Below are 21,521 nucleotides of genomic sequence, written 5' to 3'. Positions count from 1 at the left end.
CCCCCAACCTGAGTGCCACAGCAGTGACAACGCCAGATCCTTAACCGTTAGGCTGCAAGGGAACTCCAGTCCCAATTTCTCTCGAGGCAGGTAAGGCACTGGGAACGAGACCCTCACTGAGGGATCGGGGTACCCGGAGTGGCGGGCGTGCGGACGCCGGGAGGCACACAGCTCAGCAGGGCAGACAGACTTTATTAGTGATATCAGTACAGCAGGAGTGCCGTGGAGCAGAGGGGAGGGGGCCCGTGCCTGGACCAGTCCCCTCCTGCCCCCGCAGGACCCTAGGAAGGCGGGGCATGGCCTAGACCAGGTCCTCCTGCACCCCCAGAAACGTGGGCCTGGGGGCCTGGGGCTGGCCTTGCTTCCTGCGCCTCTTCTCATCAATCCATGTGGGCACTTCCTCGCCTGACGGGTCTCCCTCCCAGCCCCTAGGCAGGGGGCCCCAGCTACTGGGGAAGGGGCAGCTCTGGGGGGCCCGAGGTCTAGGTATGGCCGGCAGAGCCCCTCCCTGCCCCGCACCCTGAGTTCCCCAGGACCCAACGCAAGCAGGTGTAGGGAGGACCGGGGGCTTCAGGGGGTGTGGGACCCCAGCCGCTTGGGCTTGAGGGAGCCCCACAGCGACTGGACGCCCCTGCGCACCGTCCACCCTACGCGCCGGGCAACAGACTCAGCGGGGGGTGCCGGGAGGCAGGAGGTGGAGGCCTGGGAGCGGGCATCCAGACACTTCTGGTAGCGGAGCTGCAGAGAGGTGGGGGGCAGTCACGCTACAGCCTGCCCTGTGGGCGGGGCACCGCCACGGCACCACTCCCCGCACTTACCATGCACGCAGCCTGCACGGCCTCGGAGAGGCTGGCGGCGTTGGGTTCGCACCAGAACATGTGGCAGCAGAAGGAGGCCGGGCCAGCAGCCATGATGAACGCAAAGGTGTGGACGTCCCTGCCCACGGCCAGGAAGGACAGGAAGCGCACGCGGCACTCCCCCAGCACGGCCTCGGTCTGCAGGGACGGCAGCCGACCTCTGCCTCTGGGCACATCAGCCTCCCCCACGCCTGGTCTCCCCGCTTCCACAAGGCCCAGCCGTGCCCCCCACCCCCACCCCGCCACCCAGGCCTTTACCTGCTGGTGCAAGATGGTGAGGGTGGCAGGGGCCACGCTGACGTGACTCGGTGTCCACTGCTCACGGCTACTGGAGGACAGGACCGACTCCAGGGCCCCGTTGATCACATCCACCCCTGCAAGACAAGGGATGAAGCGTGGATAGTGAGGACACGACCCCCCAGCCCTGCGCTGGACCTCCGCTGCCCGCCCCCGCTTCCCTCGCCCGCGGCCCTGGGCGATGCTGTGCAGGTGTCCCTTGCTTGGTGCTCTCCCCCTTGGCTCCAGTAACCGGGCACTTTTCTAGCCTTTTCCATCTTGAATCCCAAGCTTTGTTTTTGTCCCTGACGCTGCCTCTTCCTCCAGCCTCCTAAGCAGACCAACCCCCTGGAGGTGTGCCCTATCTCGCTCTCCCACGTTCAGACATCCGGGGGCCTCGCACCACAGTGACTCTTACTCCCAAGTCGGTCTCAGTGAGCCCACCGGCCAGTCCTCGCCCGTCCTCGAGAGGCAGCCTCTGTTTTTGCTTCTGGTTTTTAGGGCTTCCCCTCAAGGAATGTGTGCTCTCGTGTCATACTGAGTCACGTCATCACAGTGCATTGTGTCCTTATCACGGCAGAGCCTTTCTCACCCCGCTGCAGGCAGGAAACGCAGCTTGGAGGACCAGGTAATAAACCTTAGGGCGCACTGAGGAACGAGGACCTGAAGGCAGGCAGTCGATTCTGGAGCCTGGGTTCTTGGCCCGGCCCTTCCCTGCCCCTTCTCGAGATTCCCAGTTTCGGAACCGGAAAGGCTGTCACATCTTAGGTGTGCTCAGTCCTTTCCAGGAGGGGCTCAGAGGCCAAGGGACCGAGGCGCCAGGCTTTTAGACCAGTCAGCTTCCCCTGCGACATGAATCCTCTAGACTGCTGTGCAGCATTTCCGCCCAGGCCGCCCCACTTCTGCCCGTACTCAGTTGACAACCGAGGCAAGAGCTCACAGAGTGCTGGGGCGTGGGTTCCGGTCCCTGCACTGCTCGTGAGCTGGCCGTGCCATCCTCTGTGTACCCTCATAGCCAAAAGATGAGGGTGAACCACGCCAACGCAAAGGCCCGCACCTCTGCGGCCCACGCTCGGGCCCTTTCGCCCCTTTTGGTGCCTCTGGCCACCCACGAGGAGCAGACCGCAGGGGCCCTTTGTGGACGGAGGGTCTCCCTCGCAAGACCTCCCGCCTCGTGGCCTTGCTTGTCTTGCCCTCTGGCCGGATCAAAGCCACCCTCCTGTCCTGAGCATGAAAACTGGCCTCCTGTGACCTGTCGAGCGACACACTGGACTGCTCCCTGAGCCTCCAGTGGCGCAGGCAGCACTTAAGATCCAGCCTCGGCAAATGCGCAGCCCGGCAGAAGGGGCCTCCAGAGTGAGAGAAGGGGATGCCTGTCCACGGGCCCTTCCCCTCCACACTGTCTGAGAAACTCCCAACCTTCCTTCAAGGTGCACCCAGGCCCCGCTTCAGAGGCCTTATCTGTTTGGGGCACGGAGAGTGCAGCTGCGACAACGCTTATCACAGGGGGAACCCTTTCTCCACACTGGGCTGGAGCCATCTCAAGGAAAGGAACCAGGCTCCCTCCTGTCGGCGTCCCCACCCCAGCACAGGGCTCACTTATCTACTGAAGGAGCCCCAGATGCATGAGCAAGTCACCCCCAGGGCCACAGGGCCAGAGGCATCCCAACTGGTGTAAGAGACCTAGGAGCCATAGAGGGGTGGTGACCAGGCAGGAACAGGGGGGCCAGCTCAGATGGCACACGGCCCAGATGTTAAGGACAATGATGCCAGCCAACAGAAGAGCTCAGAGGTCGTGAGTGTGGGCCAGGCGGCAAAGCCACGCTGCTTAACGAGCAGTCGGGGTGGCACCTGCCCCGGAGTGGGGCGGATCAGCACAGAGGCAGGGCAAGCTGGGCCTCTGCCGCCTGGAGGAAGCTCAGATGCCACGTTCTCAAGTCCCTTCTGACTCCCGGGTCTAAAGGAAGCTCCTCTGTGACGCAGCTCAGGGCACCTCGATACTTTCTTCCAGTGAATGGCTCCACTTGTCACCGCACGGTTATTGTGTGATTATTGACTTTCTCTTTTTTCCCACTGTCATCTCCTGTAACCTCCACGAAAGCAGGACTGCGGTCATTGTTTTCCCAGGACTTGGCAGCTGAGAGGCAGGCTTCTTAGGTATTTGCTAAGCGAAGGAGCAAGTAAGCGACTGGAGCTGGGAAAGCCCTGGAAACGCCAGAGGGAACCTGGCGGTCCCTGCCCTTGGGCTCCTCGTGGCCCTGGTTCCCTGGTTCACACTCAGTGAAGGCGGACAGGGGCTGCAGGGCGGCGCAGAGGGACGGGAGGCGGGAGGACGGCCTGGTGAGAGGCGCTGGGAGGCGGAGGGCGGGATCGAGGTGGCCGTCCCGTCCCTGGGTGAGAAAGGACACACGTACCAACGGGTTTAGCAACAGGCACCTTCCCCAGGTAATAGACTTGGAACTTTTGTACCAGCTCGTTCTTGGGTGCCGGGAATTCCACTGCGGGGAGAAGGGGAGGGTCAGTCCCACAGGCGCAGACCTTGCTCAGTCGCAGCCCCACCGCCAACTCCGCCTCCCTGCTCCCCTTCTACCAAACTCCCTCCACTTGTCTGACCAAAGAACTGAGGCTCCGTTTCTTCTTTTGGGGGGTGGGGCTACGCCCAAGGCATGTGGAAACTCCGGGGCCAGGCACTGAACCCGTGCCACAGCAGTGATCTGAGCCGCTGCAGTGACACCACCAGATCCTTAACCTGCTGCGCCACAAGGGAACTCCAACGCTCCATTTTTATCATTCTGGCCACTGGCTTGTGTCCCTTCTTGGGTCCCCCTACCTTTGCCAACAAAGCTGGGACGGATCTGGCACAGAGATGACACTGACCTTGGAAAGGGACGTCCACAAGTTTCGAGTGGTCCAGGGAGAGTCTGTTTACTAAGCAGCGGGCATTGCGCCGTTCGGCCATGATCTGAGGCAGGGAGACGAGGAGCGGAAGGGCAAGGGAGGGCCCATTAGGGCTCTGTCGCCCTGGAGCCCCCACCCCCTCGTGACCCCACCCACGTCCTGTAGAACAAAGGTGGCAGCTAGTCCAGGTGTGGGGGCCGTGCCTTAGAGCAGATCTCATGCAGGCTGGTGGCGATGTTCTTGGCGGGTGCCTCACAGCGAAACACGTGGCACTTGAGCATCTGGGTCAGCTTATCGCGAGCTACGTAGGCAAAGTCCCTGTTGGGGGAGGGGCGCCTCAGTGTCTCCCAGGGCCATCGGGTGCTATGCCTGGTCCCCCCCCCCCGTCCCCCCACCCCCCGTCCATCGCAGCTCCTCTAGGGCTTCTGCCCTGGGGATGGCGTCCAGTGGGTGCTGCCTTCTGGCCAGAGGGTAGACAGGCGAGCATGCCAGGGGGAGGGTGGGTGAGCAGAGCGGCCAGGAGGGGGCAGGGCACAACAGGGGAACTTGGGGGCTGCGCGGCATCTGTTCCGGGGCTGGGCAGAGGAACGGTCCGGATGAGCATACTACCTCTCTCTGGGTCCGGCAGCACAAGAGAGGCAAAGAAGAGGGTGAGGGAGGAGGCCCGCTCTGACTGCTGGCTGAGCCCCGCCCTAGGACCCCTGGCCGCGCTCCCACCTTCCGCTGTCCCGCCCGACGCCCCACACGCGGATGCTGACGATGGGCTGGGCGTGCAGCAGCGCCTGGCTGTGCGGCTCCACCAGCTTCAGCGTCTCGTCCTCCAGCTGGAGCAGCAGGTCCTTTCCCTGCAGAGACCCGGGAAGCAGACGCTCAGCGGTGCCCCGCTGGCATCGGGGCTGATCTCCGCCACCTGCAGCTCGGGGACATGTGCTTTGGTGCCGGGCTAGCCACTCCGCAGGCCTCGCTCTGGCCGAGGTCACACCTGTCATCTCTCAGGCGACTTATCATCCTCATCGCTGTCAGACGGCCGTCTCCCGAGATCCCATCCATCTCGCAGGCTGCCCCTCGGCGGGTCCACGCCTCCCTCCCCAGCCCACGCGGGGGGCAGCTGGGCTCTCCCAGTGCCTTTCCCTTGGCTGCCGCCCTGCTGCTCAGGCCCTCACCTCCCCCCAGCCCCCAGACATGGGGTCGTGCAGGTTGTTTTTGTGGTAGGAGAGCTGACGGATGCAGTTGTTGACGGCCACGCTGCTGCGGCCAGGGGCCAGCTCCTCCTCCGTCATCTCCACCCAGCCCAGGGAGCGCACGGCGAAACACTGCCAGACACAAGAGAGAGGTGGGAGGTAGAGGGTCTGGGCTAAAGCTGGAAGAGCCCCCAGCCCGGGACACAGGGAGGTTTGCTGAGACCAGGGGAGTTCTTGACACAGAGCACAGCGGGCAGGAGTGCGGAAGTCCGAGAGGCGCTACAGGCAGGGTATGGGTGGCGGGAGGGGAGATAACCTCAAGGGAGACCCCTGCCAGTCCAGGAAGCATCCCCCAGGAAGGGCCTCCTGCCAGGCCACCGAGCTGCCTGGCTCAGAAGCGGAAGGCCCTCCCATTCAGACACAGGGCGGGGTCTGTGCTGAGACTGCAGGGCTCAGGCCCTGGGCGGCTCTCCTGAGCAGAGAGGCTCCCAGAACACGACCCCAGGGGCTCTCCTGCACCCAGAGACCAGCCTGGGAACAGGCACTGGTCTCGAACACACCTTGGCCCCGGGGTTGGCATTCCGTGCAGGCAGCTTCTCCTCCTCTTGGGGCAACGGCTCTGGGCTGGAGACAGAAGGTGACACTGGGTACAGGCCCTCGAACGGGGAGCTGTCCCAAGGCCGATTCTGGGTGGACCCTCCCTCCCGAGGGCAGCCCAGAGTCGTGCCCTCACACTCACCTGAGGCTCTGAGCTGGGAAGGGCAACGCCCTCTCCTCGGGCTCCTTCAGCCCCAAATCCATCGGGGCCTCCTCGCTGGGCTCGTCCTCGAGAAGGGGAGCAAGAAATCAGGACCCGATGAGGCCCCTTCTCCAGCTCCCCCATCGTGAAGGCACTTCCCTCACTCACCTTCCAAAACTCTCCATCATCGAAGCCTTCTCCGTGGGCGAAGCCGGTCCAGGTGAGCTGGAACGGGGACGGGAGCAGAGAGTGGCCGTGGCGCGTCTCCACCAGCAGCGCCACCCCCCTCCCCTGGTCCAAAGCATCAGGCCTGGAGCCTCACCTGGGACTCCTCTCGGGGGCTGCTCCCCTGCGACTGCGACGGGGAGGCCCGGCCCGGGGGCTCCCACTGGGTGGTCCCCGTCGGGATGTGCCAGTAGTAGGTCCCTGAGGTGTCCTGGACCCTCATCCATCCAGCCGGCAGGTCGGAATCCGTCTCGAAGGCGTTGCGGTTCCAAAAGGAATCTGCCAGGTGCGGGGCTCGGTGAGGGCGTGCCCACCCATCAGGCAGACCCTGGCTACTCCGCCCAGTCCCCTCCCCCGTGGGGCAGAAGGGGTGGGGGAAGGGCTCCAGCACAAGGTTCCCGCTTCCTCCTGGAGCCCAAGGTCTGGAGTCACCAGCAGGGGACATGGCTCAGGTCTCCTCCTGCGCCCTGCTCCCGGCTGCTGCGGCTACACGGAGGGAAGGAGGGAGGCAGAGAGAAGGGAGGGAGGCTGGGTGACCCCGAACGACCTCCTGTCATACATATTTCAGATGGGCACACTCACCAACTCCTGCACACACCCGTGCACACCCGCAACATATACCACACATACCACACAGTCGTGCAGCCACCGCAAACCCAGGAAATACCGCACAAATGTCAGGTATCACATACAGGGGCACGCGCACGTGCAAAGGCAAAAACTCACACCAACTGCAGCCATCCACAGGTGCAGACACCATGCACAGAGGTGTGCACACACATGAATATACATGTTCCAGCGCCTGCCACACAAGTGTGCAGAGACCACACCCCCAGCGACCCTCAACCCATGTGTGAGCACCACACAGTGAATGCACATCAGACACACAACACACCTTCACCTCTGCCCCATGTGTGCAGATGCCACAGACACACCCACCCTGACCTTGCCACACACAGATGCCAGCAAACATGTCGTGCACATGCACCTGTCCTATGCCACGCACCTGTGACACACCGCCTCCTCCCCTGGCAGAGCCACACCATTCCAGCCCTGCAGCCTGGCTCGTGCCCCCTCCACTTCCGCGCTCCCTGCCAGCCCCGCCCCCGTCATGCCCAGCGCCCTGCCGCCCCTCACCTGGGCTACCGTCCTGCAGGATGATGGCCAGGAAGAAGTCCTGGGAGAACATGGCGCTCGTTCCCAGCCCCTCCTGCCTCCCCCCTCCCTCCTCACAGCCCCTCCAGCCCAGCCAGCTGGGCTCACAGCCTGGTGCTGGGCTGCAGAGAAAGCTCATCCCGCCCCCTTCTCACCAGGACAGAGCGCCTGCCAGGCAAGATCCACCCCCGCCCGGAGCTCGCCAGGGAGGGGCCAGGACCACCACGGAAGGGGACCTCCTCGGGGTACAGATGAGGGGGGATCCTGAGACCCCAGCCCTCCCTGCCCCACACCTCTTCTTTCTGATCCTGACTCCCCTCCCCCAATCCTGATTCTCCATCCCACCCCACAGTGGTCACCCCAGTGCCACAGGCAAGCCCCGACTTAGGGACACCAGGAGGCTCAGCCCCTTGGGAACACACCAACCACCTGGGACCCCGCCAAGCCTAGAGCTCTCAGCACAAACAGGGTGTGGCTTTGAGGCTCCCAGGGACATGCCCTGCCCAGAGCCGGCCCAGCAGTTGGAGCCGAGAGTGGGCTTCAGGGGCTGGGCCCCCATAAGTGTGGGGCTGGGTTTGGGGCTTCCCAGCCGCCACCCCCCCCTCACCTGCCAGGGCCCAGCTAGGCTGCAGCGTCTCCTCGGCAACCGCAGCACCAGGACCAGCTGGGAGCGCCCAGACTGCTGACGTGCTTCCCGTTACCACGGAAACCAGGAATCCTGACTGGTCCAAGAGGCAGCACTGAGGGACAGGCAGTCCCCAGACCCAGGCTGCTGGGCAACCAGGCACAGGGCTGGGAGGGGGCGCGGCTTACACCAAGGTGGCCGCATACCTGAGGGGCGCGTCATGGGGGCAAAAGATGCCTCAGCCCTCAGCCTCCACACCAGGTGAGCCCACAGGGGAGGGGCTCTTTTCGTCCCTCCGGCCTTCCAGGTACCTCCTGCTGCCTCTCCCCCGCCTCCTGCTCCTCCCTCCGGTGCTAGGGAATAAGAAGGCCTGCTTTTCCCCAGAGACCTTCAGAGCTCTCTCTCTCTCTCTCTCTCTCCACACCTTCCAGGAACACCACACCCAGGGCAGCCGGGCCCCCCTGGAGCCACCCCGGAAGGGACCCGCTCACCACCTTCGGATGGAGTCACACACACCAATCCACCTGCCCTCCCTGTCGGCCGGCGCCTTCCTGTGTCACAGAGCTTCGTCCTTCCGCTCTCGGCTGGAGGGCAGCTCTCCCCGCTGACCATCTGGGAGGCCCTTCTGGAGCTTGGCTCGTCTCCCTCCGAGCACAGCCCCACCGGGCCTTTGCTTCCACGAGCCGGCTCCTGCTCGGGAACCGACGCGTTCCCTCCGGCCTCCGTTCTCAGGCGCAGCCCCGCGCGCGCAGAGGCTCGTGCAGCCTTCATTCATCCACGCGTGCCTTCCTGGCGAAGGCCAGAGGCCGGCCTTTGCTCCGGAGTCAGTGATGCTCTCTCCCTTCCCCGCACGCACGGCACTGCAGTGGTCCAGACTCCCAGGATTTTCGCCTGGATCCCTGCGACAGCCTCACCAGGGGGCTCCCTCTTCTTGCTAGGCTCTTTCAATCTGGGCTGCACACCACAGCCCGGACGGGCATTCCAAAATACTCACTTCTCTCCAGTGGAACACTTCATCTCTCCTTGTCCTCAAGACAGAACCCGGTTCCTCAAGACAGATGGCTCGTATGCCACCATGAGCCCTAATGGCCTACCTCTCAGCCTGACCTTTGACCGCTGCACACTCCTGGTCTCTGTCCCCACCTGGGATGTGCCCCTCATCTCTCTGAGCCTGGGCTCCTCCCCCGGCTCTTTCCTGGCATTACCCCTCCTCCTTTGAGCATCAGTGTAAAGGCTGCTTCTTTTTTTTTTTTTTTATGCTTTTTAGAGCCACACCTGCGGCACATGGAGGTTCCCAGGCTAGGGGTCTAATCGGAGCTACAGCTGCTGGTCACAGCCACAGCCACAGCCACAGCCATTCAGGGTCTGAGCTGCGTCTAAAACCTACACCACAGCTCACGGCAATGCCAGATCCTTGACCCACTCACTGAGCGAGGCCAGGGATCAAACCTGCAACCTCATGGTTCCTAGTCAAATTCGTTTCCACTGTGCAACCACTGCTTCTCAAAACCGACCCACCCCTCCCCCACCGTGCACACGCGCCTCTCCTGCACCTCCCCCATCCTGGGGCTCAAACTACCTGCTTATTTCTGTCTCCGCACTGGACTGTGAGTGCCAGGAGGCACGGTCACCTGTAGGATGCATTCCCAGCATTCAGGACAAGGCCTGACGCCAACGATGAGCCCAACACAGGTAGGAAAGTTCATCCATTCATCATCCATTCATTCATTCATACAAACACTTACGCCTTCACTCAATAATGCTGGGGTGGGAAGGAGGAAATAATGTTTGCTCAATTCTACCACATTCCTCGGGAGCCCAGACCTCCTCTGTGGCCTTCCCGGTCGTAACAAGCCAGTCACAAGGCAGGAGGCAGTGACGCAGCCCCTCCGGTAAGCTGGCCCCACGCCACCCCCCAACTTCCAGGGCCTCCAGCAGAGCGAGATCCTCGCCCGTCCTCTCGCCTCCCCAACGCCCTTGCTGAGGCCGCTGCCGGTGCCCCGAACACCCTCCCCAGCTCCTCAGCGCTTCCGTCCTCCTACTCCCAGAGGGCTCACGGGCGCAGCCACCACAGGCACCGTCCAGGGGCACTTGAGCAACCAGGCCCTCCGTTATCTGGCCTCGGACTCACACCCACTGGGGCAGGAGGAGCAAAGGAGCAAGCTGCAGGCTGATGCAAGCCTCCGAGATTTTGTGTGGCCCCTGTGCCACGTTTTCAAAAAGAGACCCGCGTGCTAGGATTTAGAAATGGCGATGTCTCAGGTTGACACCTAGTGTTCAGCTTCCCTTAAAGTTACACAAACGGGCTCCAGCGAGACCACCTTTCCCTCCACCTAACCCGTACAAAACCAGCTGGGGCGGGGCAGAACTGCTCCCTTTAAAGGGGGTCCAGGCAGTGACCGCTGGCGGCCCCTGACATCCCCCCAGAGAGAGGCGATCAGACTTTGTCCGACAAAAGTGCTCAATACCACCTATGAAGCGTTCTTACAAAAACAAAATGCAAAAAAACCCCTTGAATCCGAATCTGCTCAAGACTCTAGAATTCACTGCCTCTGTCTGGGAAATCCAAGGGAAGGGGCACCCGTTCGACGCCACCCCAAGGAACAGTGCAAATCCAGAGCAAGGAAAACCCAGGCCAAATGAGCCTGTGGCTTCAATTAAACCATAAGAAAACTGCAAGCAAAAATAAAGAGATATGAGGGATAATGTACAGATCCAAAGAAACCTTGAGACACAGCAATCATCAAAATGTTTGCTCCTATTTGGGTACTGATACAAAGAATCAAAAACAAATTTTGGGGGTCGCACCCTAGGCATGTGGAAGTTCCTGAGCCAGGGACGGAACCCGAGCCACAGCAGTACATTGTGGCTGTAGCAACAGTGTTGGATCCTTAATCCACTGTGCCACCAGAGAACCCCCAATGAATCAAAACTTAAAAAAAAGGGGGGGGCAGAGGAGACATTTATTAAACGTAAACATTAACTGGATGTTCGATACCACTAAGGAATTACTGTTAAATTGTTGTAGGCGTGGAAAGGGTATTGTGGATTTTTTAACAGGAGTTTTTTCTTTTAGAAATGCACGAGTGAACATTTACAAATATATTTGCTTCAGAACAACCCAGCCCCGGGCCCAGGAGAAGGGGGGGGCTGTAGATATAAGAGTGTGTTATGGCCAGGCTGGGGGAAGAATCGGAGCTGTCAGTACCGGCCTACACCACAGCCACAGCCACAGCAACACAGCACCCGGGCCGAGTCTGCGACCCACACCACAGCTCACGGTGACGCCGGATCCTTAATCCGCTGAGCAAGGTGAGGAATCGAACCCAAGTCCTCACAGATACTAGTTGGGTTCTTCCCCCCCGCTCCCGAGCCACAACGGGAGCTCCGTGTTTCCTAACTTTTAGTCAACATCCTATTCCTGTCAAAACAGCAACCCCCTCGTGGTGCTCTGCACACCTGCCACCCCCGGGGGGGTGCAGACAGAGCTCGGAGAGGAGGTGCTGCCGGTTAAAACCCGCGGAGAGCGCCTGGGCCGCTGTGCTGTGTGCATCAGTGACGGCACCAGACGGGGCCCAGAGCTCGGGTCTGGGCGTGGCCCTGGTTTAGACGGCAGTTCTACCGCGATCTCAGACTGTGGCCTTGGGAAAGGTCCAGCCATCCCCAGGTGTCCCCTTGGTCACCTGCAGTAAGGGCATAATCACAGCATCTTCCTCACGTTCTACTGAGGAATAAACACGACGATGCTGAGCACAGGGCCAGGACCCGGGACGTGCCCCACACACAGGCCGGGTCCACTGGCCATCAGGAGCGTGATGCACCGGGAGCTTGGGCAGCCTGCTCAAGCACTCTGGCCATAAGGACCATTTCCTTCAGGAAAACCTGGGCATGGCCTGCCCAGGGCAGGGGACAGGGGCTCTGTGACTCCCACCCAGGCTCACCCTGGCCTCTGCTCAGAGGGACCTACCCTCTGCCTCCCTCCCGCCCGCCATCCCCACGTCAAGCTCTGCAAGGTACCTGCGTCCTCCGGGGAGCCGTAGGAGGGGCTGCCCTGGGATAAGGTGGCCCAGCTCGAGTCCTCGTCGCTGGCTGCGCTGTTCCGCATGCCGAACAGGAGGCTGGCGCTCTTGCTGTGCTCTCGGGGGCCGTCTGCAAGGGCCTGGGGCCCGGCGGGCACCTCCACACTCTCCAGGGGCTCCGGCAGCCCTGGAGGAGAAGACAAGTCCTCTTCCTCCTCCTCCTCCTCCTCCTCGTCGTCCTCCTCCGCCTCCCCTGCCGCCTTCTCCTCTCCCTCGTCCGGGCCCTGCTCTTGGGCGCTGATGATCAGGCCGGGTCCTCGGAGGCCCCTGTTGGCCGCATTATGGGCGGAGAGCTCCAGCTCAGAGTACAGGTGCATCAGGCCTTTGGGGCCCAGGGGTGCCGTCTCGGGCTCCTGGCTGGCCTCCTCGGCCAGGGTCAAGGTCACGTTTCGGTTTTGGTCACGGTGGGCCGTGGCGGCCCGCCGGAGCTGGTTCTGGCCCTCCTTTAGCCACTTGGCGTTGGCGGGGCCCGGCTCGGGCCCACCACCCTCCCCCATGGCGCTGCGCAGGTCCTTGGGTCCCACGGCCGTGGCCTGCAGCTTGGCGTTGAGCAGCTGGTTGTGGGCGGCGTGCAGGGGCAGGGGCAGGCTCAGCGCGGGGCCTCCGTGGCTGTTGGCATTGATGGCCGACTGGCTCAGGGAGGACGGAACAGACATGGCCTTGGCAGATCCTGCAGGTGGGGGGAGGAGACCGTGCTGAGCGTCCAGGTCAGGACAGCGGCAGCCCCGCTTCCGCCCCAGGCCTGGCCCTGCCCCGCTCGTCTCCCCACACGCAGCCCACCCTGCTTGGCCCTTGAGCTGTTTTCCCAGGAGAAGAGCCGGGTGCGCCCTCTGTCGGCCATCGCCACCACCACCTGCGCTGACCGGGCCGGGCGATGTCCACCCGCGGCGCTGAGCTCCTGGGACGGCACAGCCAGCCCCGCTTCGCCCTCTCTCCCGACGGCAGCGACTGCACACAATGGCTCTCTCTGTGCAGCCCCACCCCCAGCCCGGCCGACTGGGGCTTACCGTGCCAGGGGCACAGGCTGGTGTGGGGCTGGCTCATGTGCTCTGGACACCGGACACTGCCTGCCCCTTCCTCCTGCCACACCTCGCTCCTCGGCCCACCACTGTGAGCTCCGGCTGTGCTGCTATCAGCAAAAATCACCGCGCCGAGCCAGCCCCCGAGCCCACGCGGTACCAGGGACCATGAGGACAAGGGTGGCTGAGCTGCGGGTCCAGTCCTCAAGGGCATGGCCTTGGGAAGGCAGCTCACGAAGGAAGGGCCTTCAGCTCCAATTCGTGGTCCTTTGGCCAAGAGAAGCTACGTTTTGGGGACTGTTTCTAAAAAGTATCTCACCTTGGATCCCAGTTCCTCGAACAGATCCTGTAATGTCCCATGTCTGGGTCACTGCAGGAGCCTTTGGTCTGGACCCTGCAGCGCTTCGGGTTTTGTGAAGCCTTCCCTGAGCCCCCTTTGTAAGGCTGCGGCCACCCTGCCCCTCTCAGAAGCCCCCAAACTCTCCCCAGCACCTAGACCATCTGATGAGCTAATTGATCATTTACTTTGGAGGAATTTGGGGGGTTTTGTTTTTTGTTTTTGCTTTTTTGGGCCACACACAAAGCATATAGATGTTCCCAGGCTGGGGGCTGAATCAGAGCTACAGCTGCTGGGCTGCACCACAGTCACAGTGAAGGCAGATCCAAGCCATATTTGCGACCTACACCACAGCTCACAGCAATGCCGGATCCTTAACCCACTGAGTGAGGCCAGGAATCGAACCCGTGTCCTCATGGGTACTAGTCGGGTTCATTGACCGCTAAGCCATGACGGGCACTCCTTTCCTCCGCTCTCCCCCAGGCCCCTTTATCATCTCCTCTGCCAGTGCCAGCACACTCTGGTGGTGGGACTGCGTCTCGACCCTCACTCACAGTGCCCCAACCAAAGTCCAGCTGCCCTTCAGGTGAGGGGCTCTCCTGTCCCCTAGACTGTCCCCCATCCTCAGAAGCCCTCCGTGGGTCACTTCTCCACCTATCGGCCTGCAGCCCCATGGCCCTGATGACCCATCCAGCTTCAAAGTCCCATTCCAGCCTCCCTACCTGTGACCTCCCGCTGCTGAGCTTCTGGCCTCCCGACCCCGCCACCGCCCATGATACGCTTGCTCCCTGGAGTCTCCCTCCATCCTCACCCTCCGTCTCCCAGCTTTTCCTCCCTGACCCACCACCATCCAGCCCATCCAGCCCCCTCTTTGTGACCCCCTAGGACGGCCGCTACCACACTACGGTCCCTCCCTGACGCCCTGGCTCAGTCCTCTCTTCCCACCTGAGCTTCCCCACAACACGGGGCTCCCCTCACTAACTGCCCCTCCCCACGCACCTGTGCCCAGACCCCACTGCGCTGCTCCCTCCTCAGGCCTCACCTGGGAGCCCCCCACATCTCCGCCCCCGCCAGGTTCCTTTTCCCCCTGAGCCGCCACCCCCGTTCCCTCGGCCTCCTCGGTGCAGCTCTCAGCTGTGCCACCCCTCGGGTGTGGTGCAGGGTCCAGGGGCGGCAGCCGCAGCTGGTCTCCCCGTCTCCTCTAGCTCCTAGGGCCCCAGCGTGATCTGGGACACGAACGAGCAAAGGTTCCTGCCCGTGTGCCTGCCTCACGCGTCTCTGCTGCTCTGCTCGGTCCAGCCCCACTGGGGCAATGAGCCATCTCATGGCCACTGGCAGAAATGAGAAGAAACGGCTCTGCCTCTCCCCAGACCCACAGGGACCGTCCAGAAACGGGAACCAGACTGTGTCACTCTCCAGCTCAAAAATGAGACGGCTCCCGCTGCCTTTGGGACAATGTCTGGGCAGGTTAGCAGATCACCAAGCGCCCCCTTGAGCCAGGCCCTGTGACCCTCGGACCTGCTCCCCATCCTGCCTCCTTCCCGCCTCACCCTCCAGCCACATCGAGGATGGTGGATTCCAGAACACATCACACCTGCACAGCCCTGGCTCCTCATCTACACCGCTCCCTTGGCTTAGAATTCTGTCTCCTCTCAGGAGGGCCTCTGCTTGCCTTTCAGAACTTGGCTCAGCAGCCACAGCTCCTAAGCAGTCGGTCCTTCCTGGCCAGTCCCTCTTCCCCGTCCTCAGGGGCCCAGTCCCTCCGCGTCTCACAGTACCTAGCCCCGCGCCACACTCTACCAGCGCACCTGAGACCTCGTCTTATTCGACGTCGCGCTCCCGTTACTACAGAGAGGGGGCTGTGCGCCCACCCACGTGAGCCCCGGCTCAGGATGGAGGCGGGAGAGGAACCAGGAAGCTTGGAACTACCTGGGAACAGGCAGAGACAGGCTCGCGTGGCCCCGCGGGCTCGGGGGGGGGGGGGGCGCGAGTGTCATGGAGGGAGCTGCAGAATGATGAAGGCTCCCTGGGGGGGGGGCCTCGACGGGTGAGGGCTGAGATCTGGGGGGAAGGGGGGGAAGACAGCAAAGAAACAAAAAAAGGGAAAAAGACAAGAATAAAAAAGAGAGATGGGGTGGCTTAAACCGACATCCTGGCTTAAAAGCCTTCCTTCCTTCCCTCCCTCCTTCCTTCCTTTCTTTTTAGGGCCACACGCGTAGCATATGGAAACTCCCAGGCTAGAAATCGAATCAGAGCTGCAGCTGCCAGCCTACACCACAGTCGGGATCTCAACCTGCTGAGCCACAACGGGAACTCCTAAAAGCTGCTCCTCTGAGTGGAATCTCTCTGAGTTTCAGGAGGTGGAAGACCCCGTGGGCTCTGCCAAGCTCAGAGCATCATAGGAAGCAGGGGTGCACGGAGCCAGGTTTTTCAGAGCTCAGGCCAGGACCAACCTCCTGCGCACTTGGAGGTGTGGTCTGGGAAGCGCCTGTGTGCTGAAGCTGGGGTGGTGAAGAGCCAGGGGACTTGGGGGCAGCCCTGCCCATCTGGTCGCTGGGGCAGAAAGCCCTGAGGGGGCAGGGGGAAGGGGGTGAGTACCGAAGCCTGACAGAATAAAAGTGTGGTCACTGTCACCTCACTTTTCAAGGACACAGGATGACCAGCGGCTTGATGGAATCAGCAGGGGCACCACCCAGCTTCTCCCTCTCATGAGTGCTGCCCAAACCTCAGGTCTCTCAAAGGATGGAAAGAGCCACATGGATTCGGGCTCAAAGCAGGGAGCGGGGCGGAGTTCTCAGCAGAGGAACTAAAAGAGGGGCCACGAAGCCTGAAGAAGCTGATGTGAGACCATGGGGTCGGGGGCAGTTCCACTCAAGGTCAACAGTCTTCTGACCTGACCACTCACCACATGCCAGGCGCTGGGCTGGGCTGGGGGGAGGGCAGCCGGGGGGAGAGTGATGAGTAATAAAGAAAGGGTTCCTCCCCGCGGAGCTCACGGTCGTGAACCACCTGGTACGATGCAGTGCACCGCCAGGACCAGAAGAGTACCTGGCACCTCTAGGCGCTCCCTCTTTGTGGCATAAATGCCTGAGCATCACCACAGGGAAGAACAAGGCACTACGGGGGCCTGAGGCAAGAGCACAGCCCTCCTCGGCCACCCTCTCCGGGAACCCTCCCTCCCGGAGGGGGGCCCTCCCCCCCCTCCCAATTCTCAGAGGAGACTGGAGCCCGGGGCCAGAGAATGTGCTCAAATGCACAAACTTACCGACTCGGCCCCTGTCCTTTTCTCCCCTTCTTCCTGAAACCAAGGCGGCAGCAGCAGCCAGGCGACATAGACCTGGTGAGCATTTCCCTTTTCTTTTTCTTTTTTTTTTGTCTCTTCTAGGGCCGCACCCACGGCATATGGAGGTTCCCAGGCTAGGGGTCTAATCGGAGCTGTAGCCACCGGCCTGCACCACAGCCACGGCAACTCGGGATCTGAGCCGCGTCTGTGACCTACACCACAGCTCACGGCAACGCCGGGTCCTTAACTCACTGAGCGAGACCAGGGATCAAACCTGCAACCTCATGGTTCCCACTGGGATTCGTTTCCACTGTGCCACGACGGGAACTCCTGTACCGCCCTTGATCCATTTTCCCTTCCACCTAACGAACCGAGGCTCGGGGGACCCGCCATCTCCCAGATGAAACACCGAGCTTTCCTGACCCGCACTCCCCCAGCGCCACGTGCTGCTCTGGCTCTTTTCCTCCCAACCCGACCCGCGCAGGCTTCCTGACAGCTGTCTGTGCTCCCGGCTGCCCTCTCCGCCCCCCCTTCCAGTCCTGCTTCCACTCCCAGCATGCCTCAGTGACAGCTCCTACCAAGGTCACCAGGACCCCGAGGTCACATCACCCTCCAGACCCGAGTCCTCATCTTGGGTGGACTCTCAGCAGCATCGGCCACCACCGGCCGCCCATCAGCTCTCATCCACGGCCTCCACGCACTGCATCTCCGCTCTTCCTCCCACGCGCCCCCCACTGTCTGCTGGTTTCGTCCCCGCCTTGGCGGGCTCGCCTTCCGCTGCGCTTCGCTGCATCCTCCCGGCCCGTCTCTCTCTGCTTCCACTCTCAGCACAGGTATTCCCTCACGCCCACAGCTTCAGTGGCCCTCTACACACGACGATTTCCAAGAGCTCAGCTCCGTTCCGGGCCCCTCCCTGAGCTCCAGATATACTCAGTCGGCTGCCTACTCACCACCCCACCTGGAGGTCTCAGAGGCCTCTCAAACCCACACACCCGTTCCTGCTCTCTCTGCCATCCCCTAACTGGTCCCCGTTCAGGATGCCGGCTCAGGGAATGACAGGACCAGCCATCCCGCTGCGTATAACAGAAGGAGGGTACCATTCCAGATGCAACCGTCCCCTCACGCCGCATATACTCAATCCATCCCCAGGTCCTGACAAGTTCTCTCCAAGAGAAAACTCTGCACTTGATCCACTGTCCACATCCACTACTGACAACTGTCCACCCCAAGGACAAGGACCTTAAGATTAAAATTCTCAACATGGCTTCAACTGTCCAGCTCAGTCTGGCCTCTGCCTTCCTCTCCAGCTCTGGCACTCTGCTGTCCAGCCGCGCTGGCCTTCTTTTGATTCCTCGAAGACACCGTGCCCTCTCCTTCCAGAAGGTGTCTGCGTGCGATTCCCCTTCTCCCGGGAACGTCCTACCCTCCCAGCCTGACTCCTAGTAACCATCCTCTACCTCTTAGTTCCAGCAGCATGTTCTCAGCGAAGCCTTCCTTCCCCCTCTCCTCCCCCAGATCAGTGTAGCCTGTGCTCACTGGTGCTCTCGAGGCAACACCCCCCCCCCCGTGGTATTTGTTAAATTTGCAATCTTATCCTTATCTGATTCCCCCCAGACTGTCAGCTGCGGGGAATCAGATACGAATAAGGCAGACACAGACGCAGTCCACTGTGCTCGCAATTATATCATCAGTGCCTAACAGTACCTGGTATGTATTACGTGTCCAAAACGTATCTGCTGCGTAAATAAATGATTAGATAGACACTTTTTTCCTTTTAGGGCTACAGATGCGGCATACGGAAGTTCCCAGGCTAGGGGTTGAATTGGAGCTGCAGCTGCCAGCCTACACCACAGCCACAGCAACGCTGGATCCTTAACCCACTGAGCATGGCCAGGGATCGCACCTGCATGCTCGTGGATATCGGTCAGGTTCAACGGAACTCCTTATTTTATTTTATTTTTTTAAGGAAAACACTATATTAGAGTATTAAGGGGAGGGAGGCAGCAGGGTATAGGCTCTCAGAGCGATCAAGGGGAAAGAGGAGGCAGGGGTTATGGCCTAGGTTAAGCTTGGCGGCAGTGGGTGAGATGGAGTGAAATGAATGTATTTGAAAATCACTTGGGCAGTGGATGTGACAGAATTTGATGACACGAGACGTAGCGAACGAGAGCGAGAGGTTCATCTAGACTGTAGCCCAGGATTCCAGTTTGGGAACTGATTGGGAAGTAGCCATTTCTGAGAGTTGAAGGAGGAGTCGATTCAGAAGAACAGCAGAAAGGGAACACGGGGAGGACAATACAGCTTGGGATCTGTGAGTCTGGAATTCCTGTTGGACCTTCAAGGGGATGTCATGAGGCCAGGTGGAGGCTGAGTCTGGAGTTCAGGAAAGAGATCTGGGCAAGATAGATAAGGCTGGGAATTATATTTATATATATATACATATATAAATGGAATATATATATATATAAGTGGAATATATATATATATATATGGAATATATATATACAAATGGAATATATATATATACATAAATGGAATTGGAGGCCTTGAGAGTGAACGAAATACCTGAAGAAAAGGTGCCGAATGAAAGAAGATAGCCCAGGAAAGAAGCAAGAATCTCACCACCATCGAAAGGGAGGGGAAGGAGGGAGCAAATGAGATGGAGAAGGAGCAGACAATGCTGCAGGGGAGACCAGGAAAATGTTTCAAGGAGAGTTGACGTCCCCCACGAGTGCTCGGAAACGTGAGCGGATAACAGGAAAGCATCCACTGGGGTTGGCCACATGGAAGTCTCCAGTGACCTTGGCTAGAGCAGTTTCCGCGGGTGCCAGAGACAGGTGCCAGAGGCAGAGGATGGAGTGAAGTGGTTTTAGGAATGAATGGAAAATGAGGAAATAAACACAGCAAGTGCAGAGGAGGTACCCGCTGTAAGGACGGGAGGGAGCTGGACTCTGCGGAGGGGCTGGGAATGCAAGCAGCAGCACGGGCAGATGCAAAACTGGTTCGAATACCCTCTGCATTGGCAGTGGGAAAGCGGCTCCTAGGGAGCGCTCCTGCCAGCGCTAGGCCTCCCCGAGCCCTGGGGACACAGCCGGCGCCAGGGCACACCCCTCGGTCGCTGAGGGCAACAGACTGCGGCTTGACAGATGCCAGGCCTGGGACCCTGCAGGAATCCCTGCGGCCTGTCTGCCTACCTCACCCCGCGTCCCCCTCCCCGTCCTAGACCTCCCCTCCCCCACCCCCCACCGCCCCCCTCTTCCCGTCCCCCCTTCTCGCTTCCTATTCATCCCGGAGAGGCAGGAGGTAAAGGTCGGGGAGGGGACGGGGTGAGGACCGAAGTGGGGTCGGACCTGGTAAGGGAGGAAGAGGTTGGGGGGGTCGGAATAGGCGGCGGGAGGGCCGCCTTGCCCGGACCGGGCCTGGCCGGGGGACAAGGGGCGCCACAGGGCTCCGGCTGCGGGGTCCGCCGGCCGCCGGGGACCGGGATCCGAGCGCCCGGGCTGGGCCTCGGCAGGGGCAGCTCCTACCTGCGCGGGGAGGCCCCAGGCCCAGGTGGCGGAGGTGGCTCAGGCTGCGGGGCTCGGGCTCCGCGGCGGCTTCTCCATCACAACATCCCCCGCCCAGGAGCGCGCGGGCCGCGGGGCCGCGCCCGGAGCGGCGGGGGCGCGCGCCGGGCCGGGCTGGGGGAGGGGCGCCATCTTGGGCCGGGCGCGGGCGCGAGTCCCCCGCGGGCCCCTCCCCACGCGGCCTTGGGGCCTCGGGGATCCGCGCCGCCCCGGCGCCCTCGCCCGCCGCCGTCCCCGCGCCCGGACCCCGGGTCCCCGGGCGCTGCCCCAGCCTCGGCCGCCCCCCGCCCGCCCTCCGCCGCGAGGCCCCGGACTCACCGTGCGCGCCCGGCAGGCGTCGGCCCCGCACCCCGGCGGGGCGACGCGCCACGGGGATGGAGCGGGAGCGGCGGGGCCCGGGCCACGGGCGCGCGGGCAGCGGCGCGGAGGAGGCAGCCTGCGGGGCCCCGGCGGCAGCCCTCCCTGGCGTGCTGGTGGAGCGGCGAGGCGCACGCGGCGTGGGCGGTAATAATAGTAGCCGGTGTTTCTCGGCCGCTCACGCCGTGCCAGGCGCGGCGGTGAACCCTTCCCACGCACTCGTCCTCACAGCGGCCCTGTGCAGTCGCCGCGGCGAGCGTCCTCAGTTTTCCTGGGCAGGTGCTCAGGTTCAGGAAGGTAAAGCGACTTGCCCGCGGTCACAGGTAAGCGGGGACCTCACGCTGGGACCCAGGTGTTCCCTCACCCCCACCCTGTCGTCGAACACGATCGTGTGACACCAGGGCCTTGCAGACGTGGCAAATGAATTGCTCTCCAGTGGAAGCTCCCGGGAGGGAGGGAAGAAGGCAGAACGTGGATGACAGGCGTAAGCAGGGAATGGGGCGGCCCAGTGTTGCACAGCGGCCCGGATGGTGGGCTAGTTCCCAGCGGGCAGGTCAGTGGCCCAGAGGCCATCGAGGCTGGTGAGGGGGGAGATTACCAGCCAGAAACCCTCTTCTGGCTCATTCCTCCAAGACAGAGGTTTTCGTTTCTTATACCTACGGAATATTGAGCAAGCGACTCAAGATGTCCTCAAGGTGCCCAAAACTAAAAATGTCCAAATCTAAATTCATTGTCTCATCCCCTTCTTTACTGACCTTCTAAGAAGTTTCACTGGAGTGAAACAGAACCCTCCCAGTGCATGTGAGCTCAGCCACACACACACACACACAGACACACACAGACACACCCATGACTGGATGCAGCTATAGCTCATCCATCCCAGCGTCTACCGCTTGCCAGAGTCAGAGGCCTTAAGACCGTCTT

The 21,521-nt window shown here is 61.6% G+C and overlaps 1 protein-coding gene across 2 annotated transcripts; it reads right to left on the bottom strand.

The window, feature by feature from the left end:
• Positions 1-172: 172 nt before the first annotated feature.
• APBB1 (amyloid beta precursor protein binding family B member 1) lies at positions 173-20,620 on the bottom strand. 2 transcript variants are annotated; one of them, XM_047751809.1, is made up of 14 exons: positions 20,559-20,620; positions 11,974-12,705; positions 6,274-6,455; positions 6,120-6,176; positions 5,952-6,037; positions 5,773-5,836; positions 5,195-5,344; positions 4,749-4,876; positions 4,235-4,349; positions 4,011-4,095; positions 3,548-3,631; positions 1,116-1,231; positions 819-995; positions 173-738 (listed from the first exon to the last, which is right to left on the bottom strand). In XM_047751809.1, exons 2-14 carry the CDS (start codon positions 12,689-12,691, stop codon positions 571-573), a joined length of 2,130 nt encoding a protein of 709 aa, XP_047607765.1. In that variant the 5' UTR covers positions 12,692-12,705; positions 20,559-20,620; the 3' UTR covers positions 173-570. The 2 variants fall into 2 exon arrangements, with proteins under 2 accessions (XP_047607765.1, XP_047607764.1); XM_047751808.1 differs by lacking the exon at positions 20,559-20,620 and adding an exon at positions 20,202-20,314.
• Between the last annotated feature and the right edge of the window lie 901 nt (positions 20,621-21,521).

Source organism: Phacochoerus africanus, chromosome 11 (genome assembly GCF_016906955.1).
Source record: "Phacochoerus africanus isolate WHEZ1 chromosome 11, ROS_Pafr_v1, whole genome shotgun sequence".
In the NCBI taxonomy this organism is placed as follows: domain Eukaryota; kingdom Metazoa; phylum Chordata; class Mammalia; order Artiodactyla; family Suidae; genus Phacochoerus; species Phacochoerus africanus.
Note: the sequence above shows the minus strand (reverse complement) of the source record. Positions and strands in the feature narration are given on the sequence as shown.

Bases quoted from the DNA above. Each gene is read 5' to 3' on its own strand.
- APBB1 (XM_047751809.1), bottom strand. From the start codon at position 12,691: ATGTCTGTTCCGTCCTCCCTGAGCCAGTCGGCCATCAATGCCAACAGC. The intron at 6,456-11,973 runs GTACCTTGCAGA...CGCACCTGGCAG, and splicing joins CGGCTCCCCGGAGGACGCAG to ATTCCTTTTGGAACCGCAAC. The intron at 5,345-5,772 runs GTGTGTTCGAGA...TGTGTCTGGCAG, and splicing joins ATGCCAACCCCGGGGCCAAG to TGTTTCGCCGTGCGCTCCCT.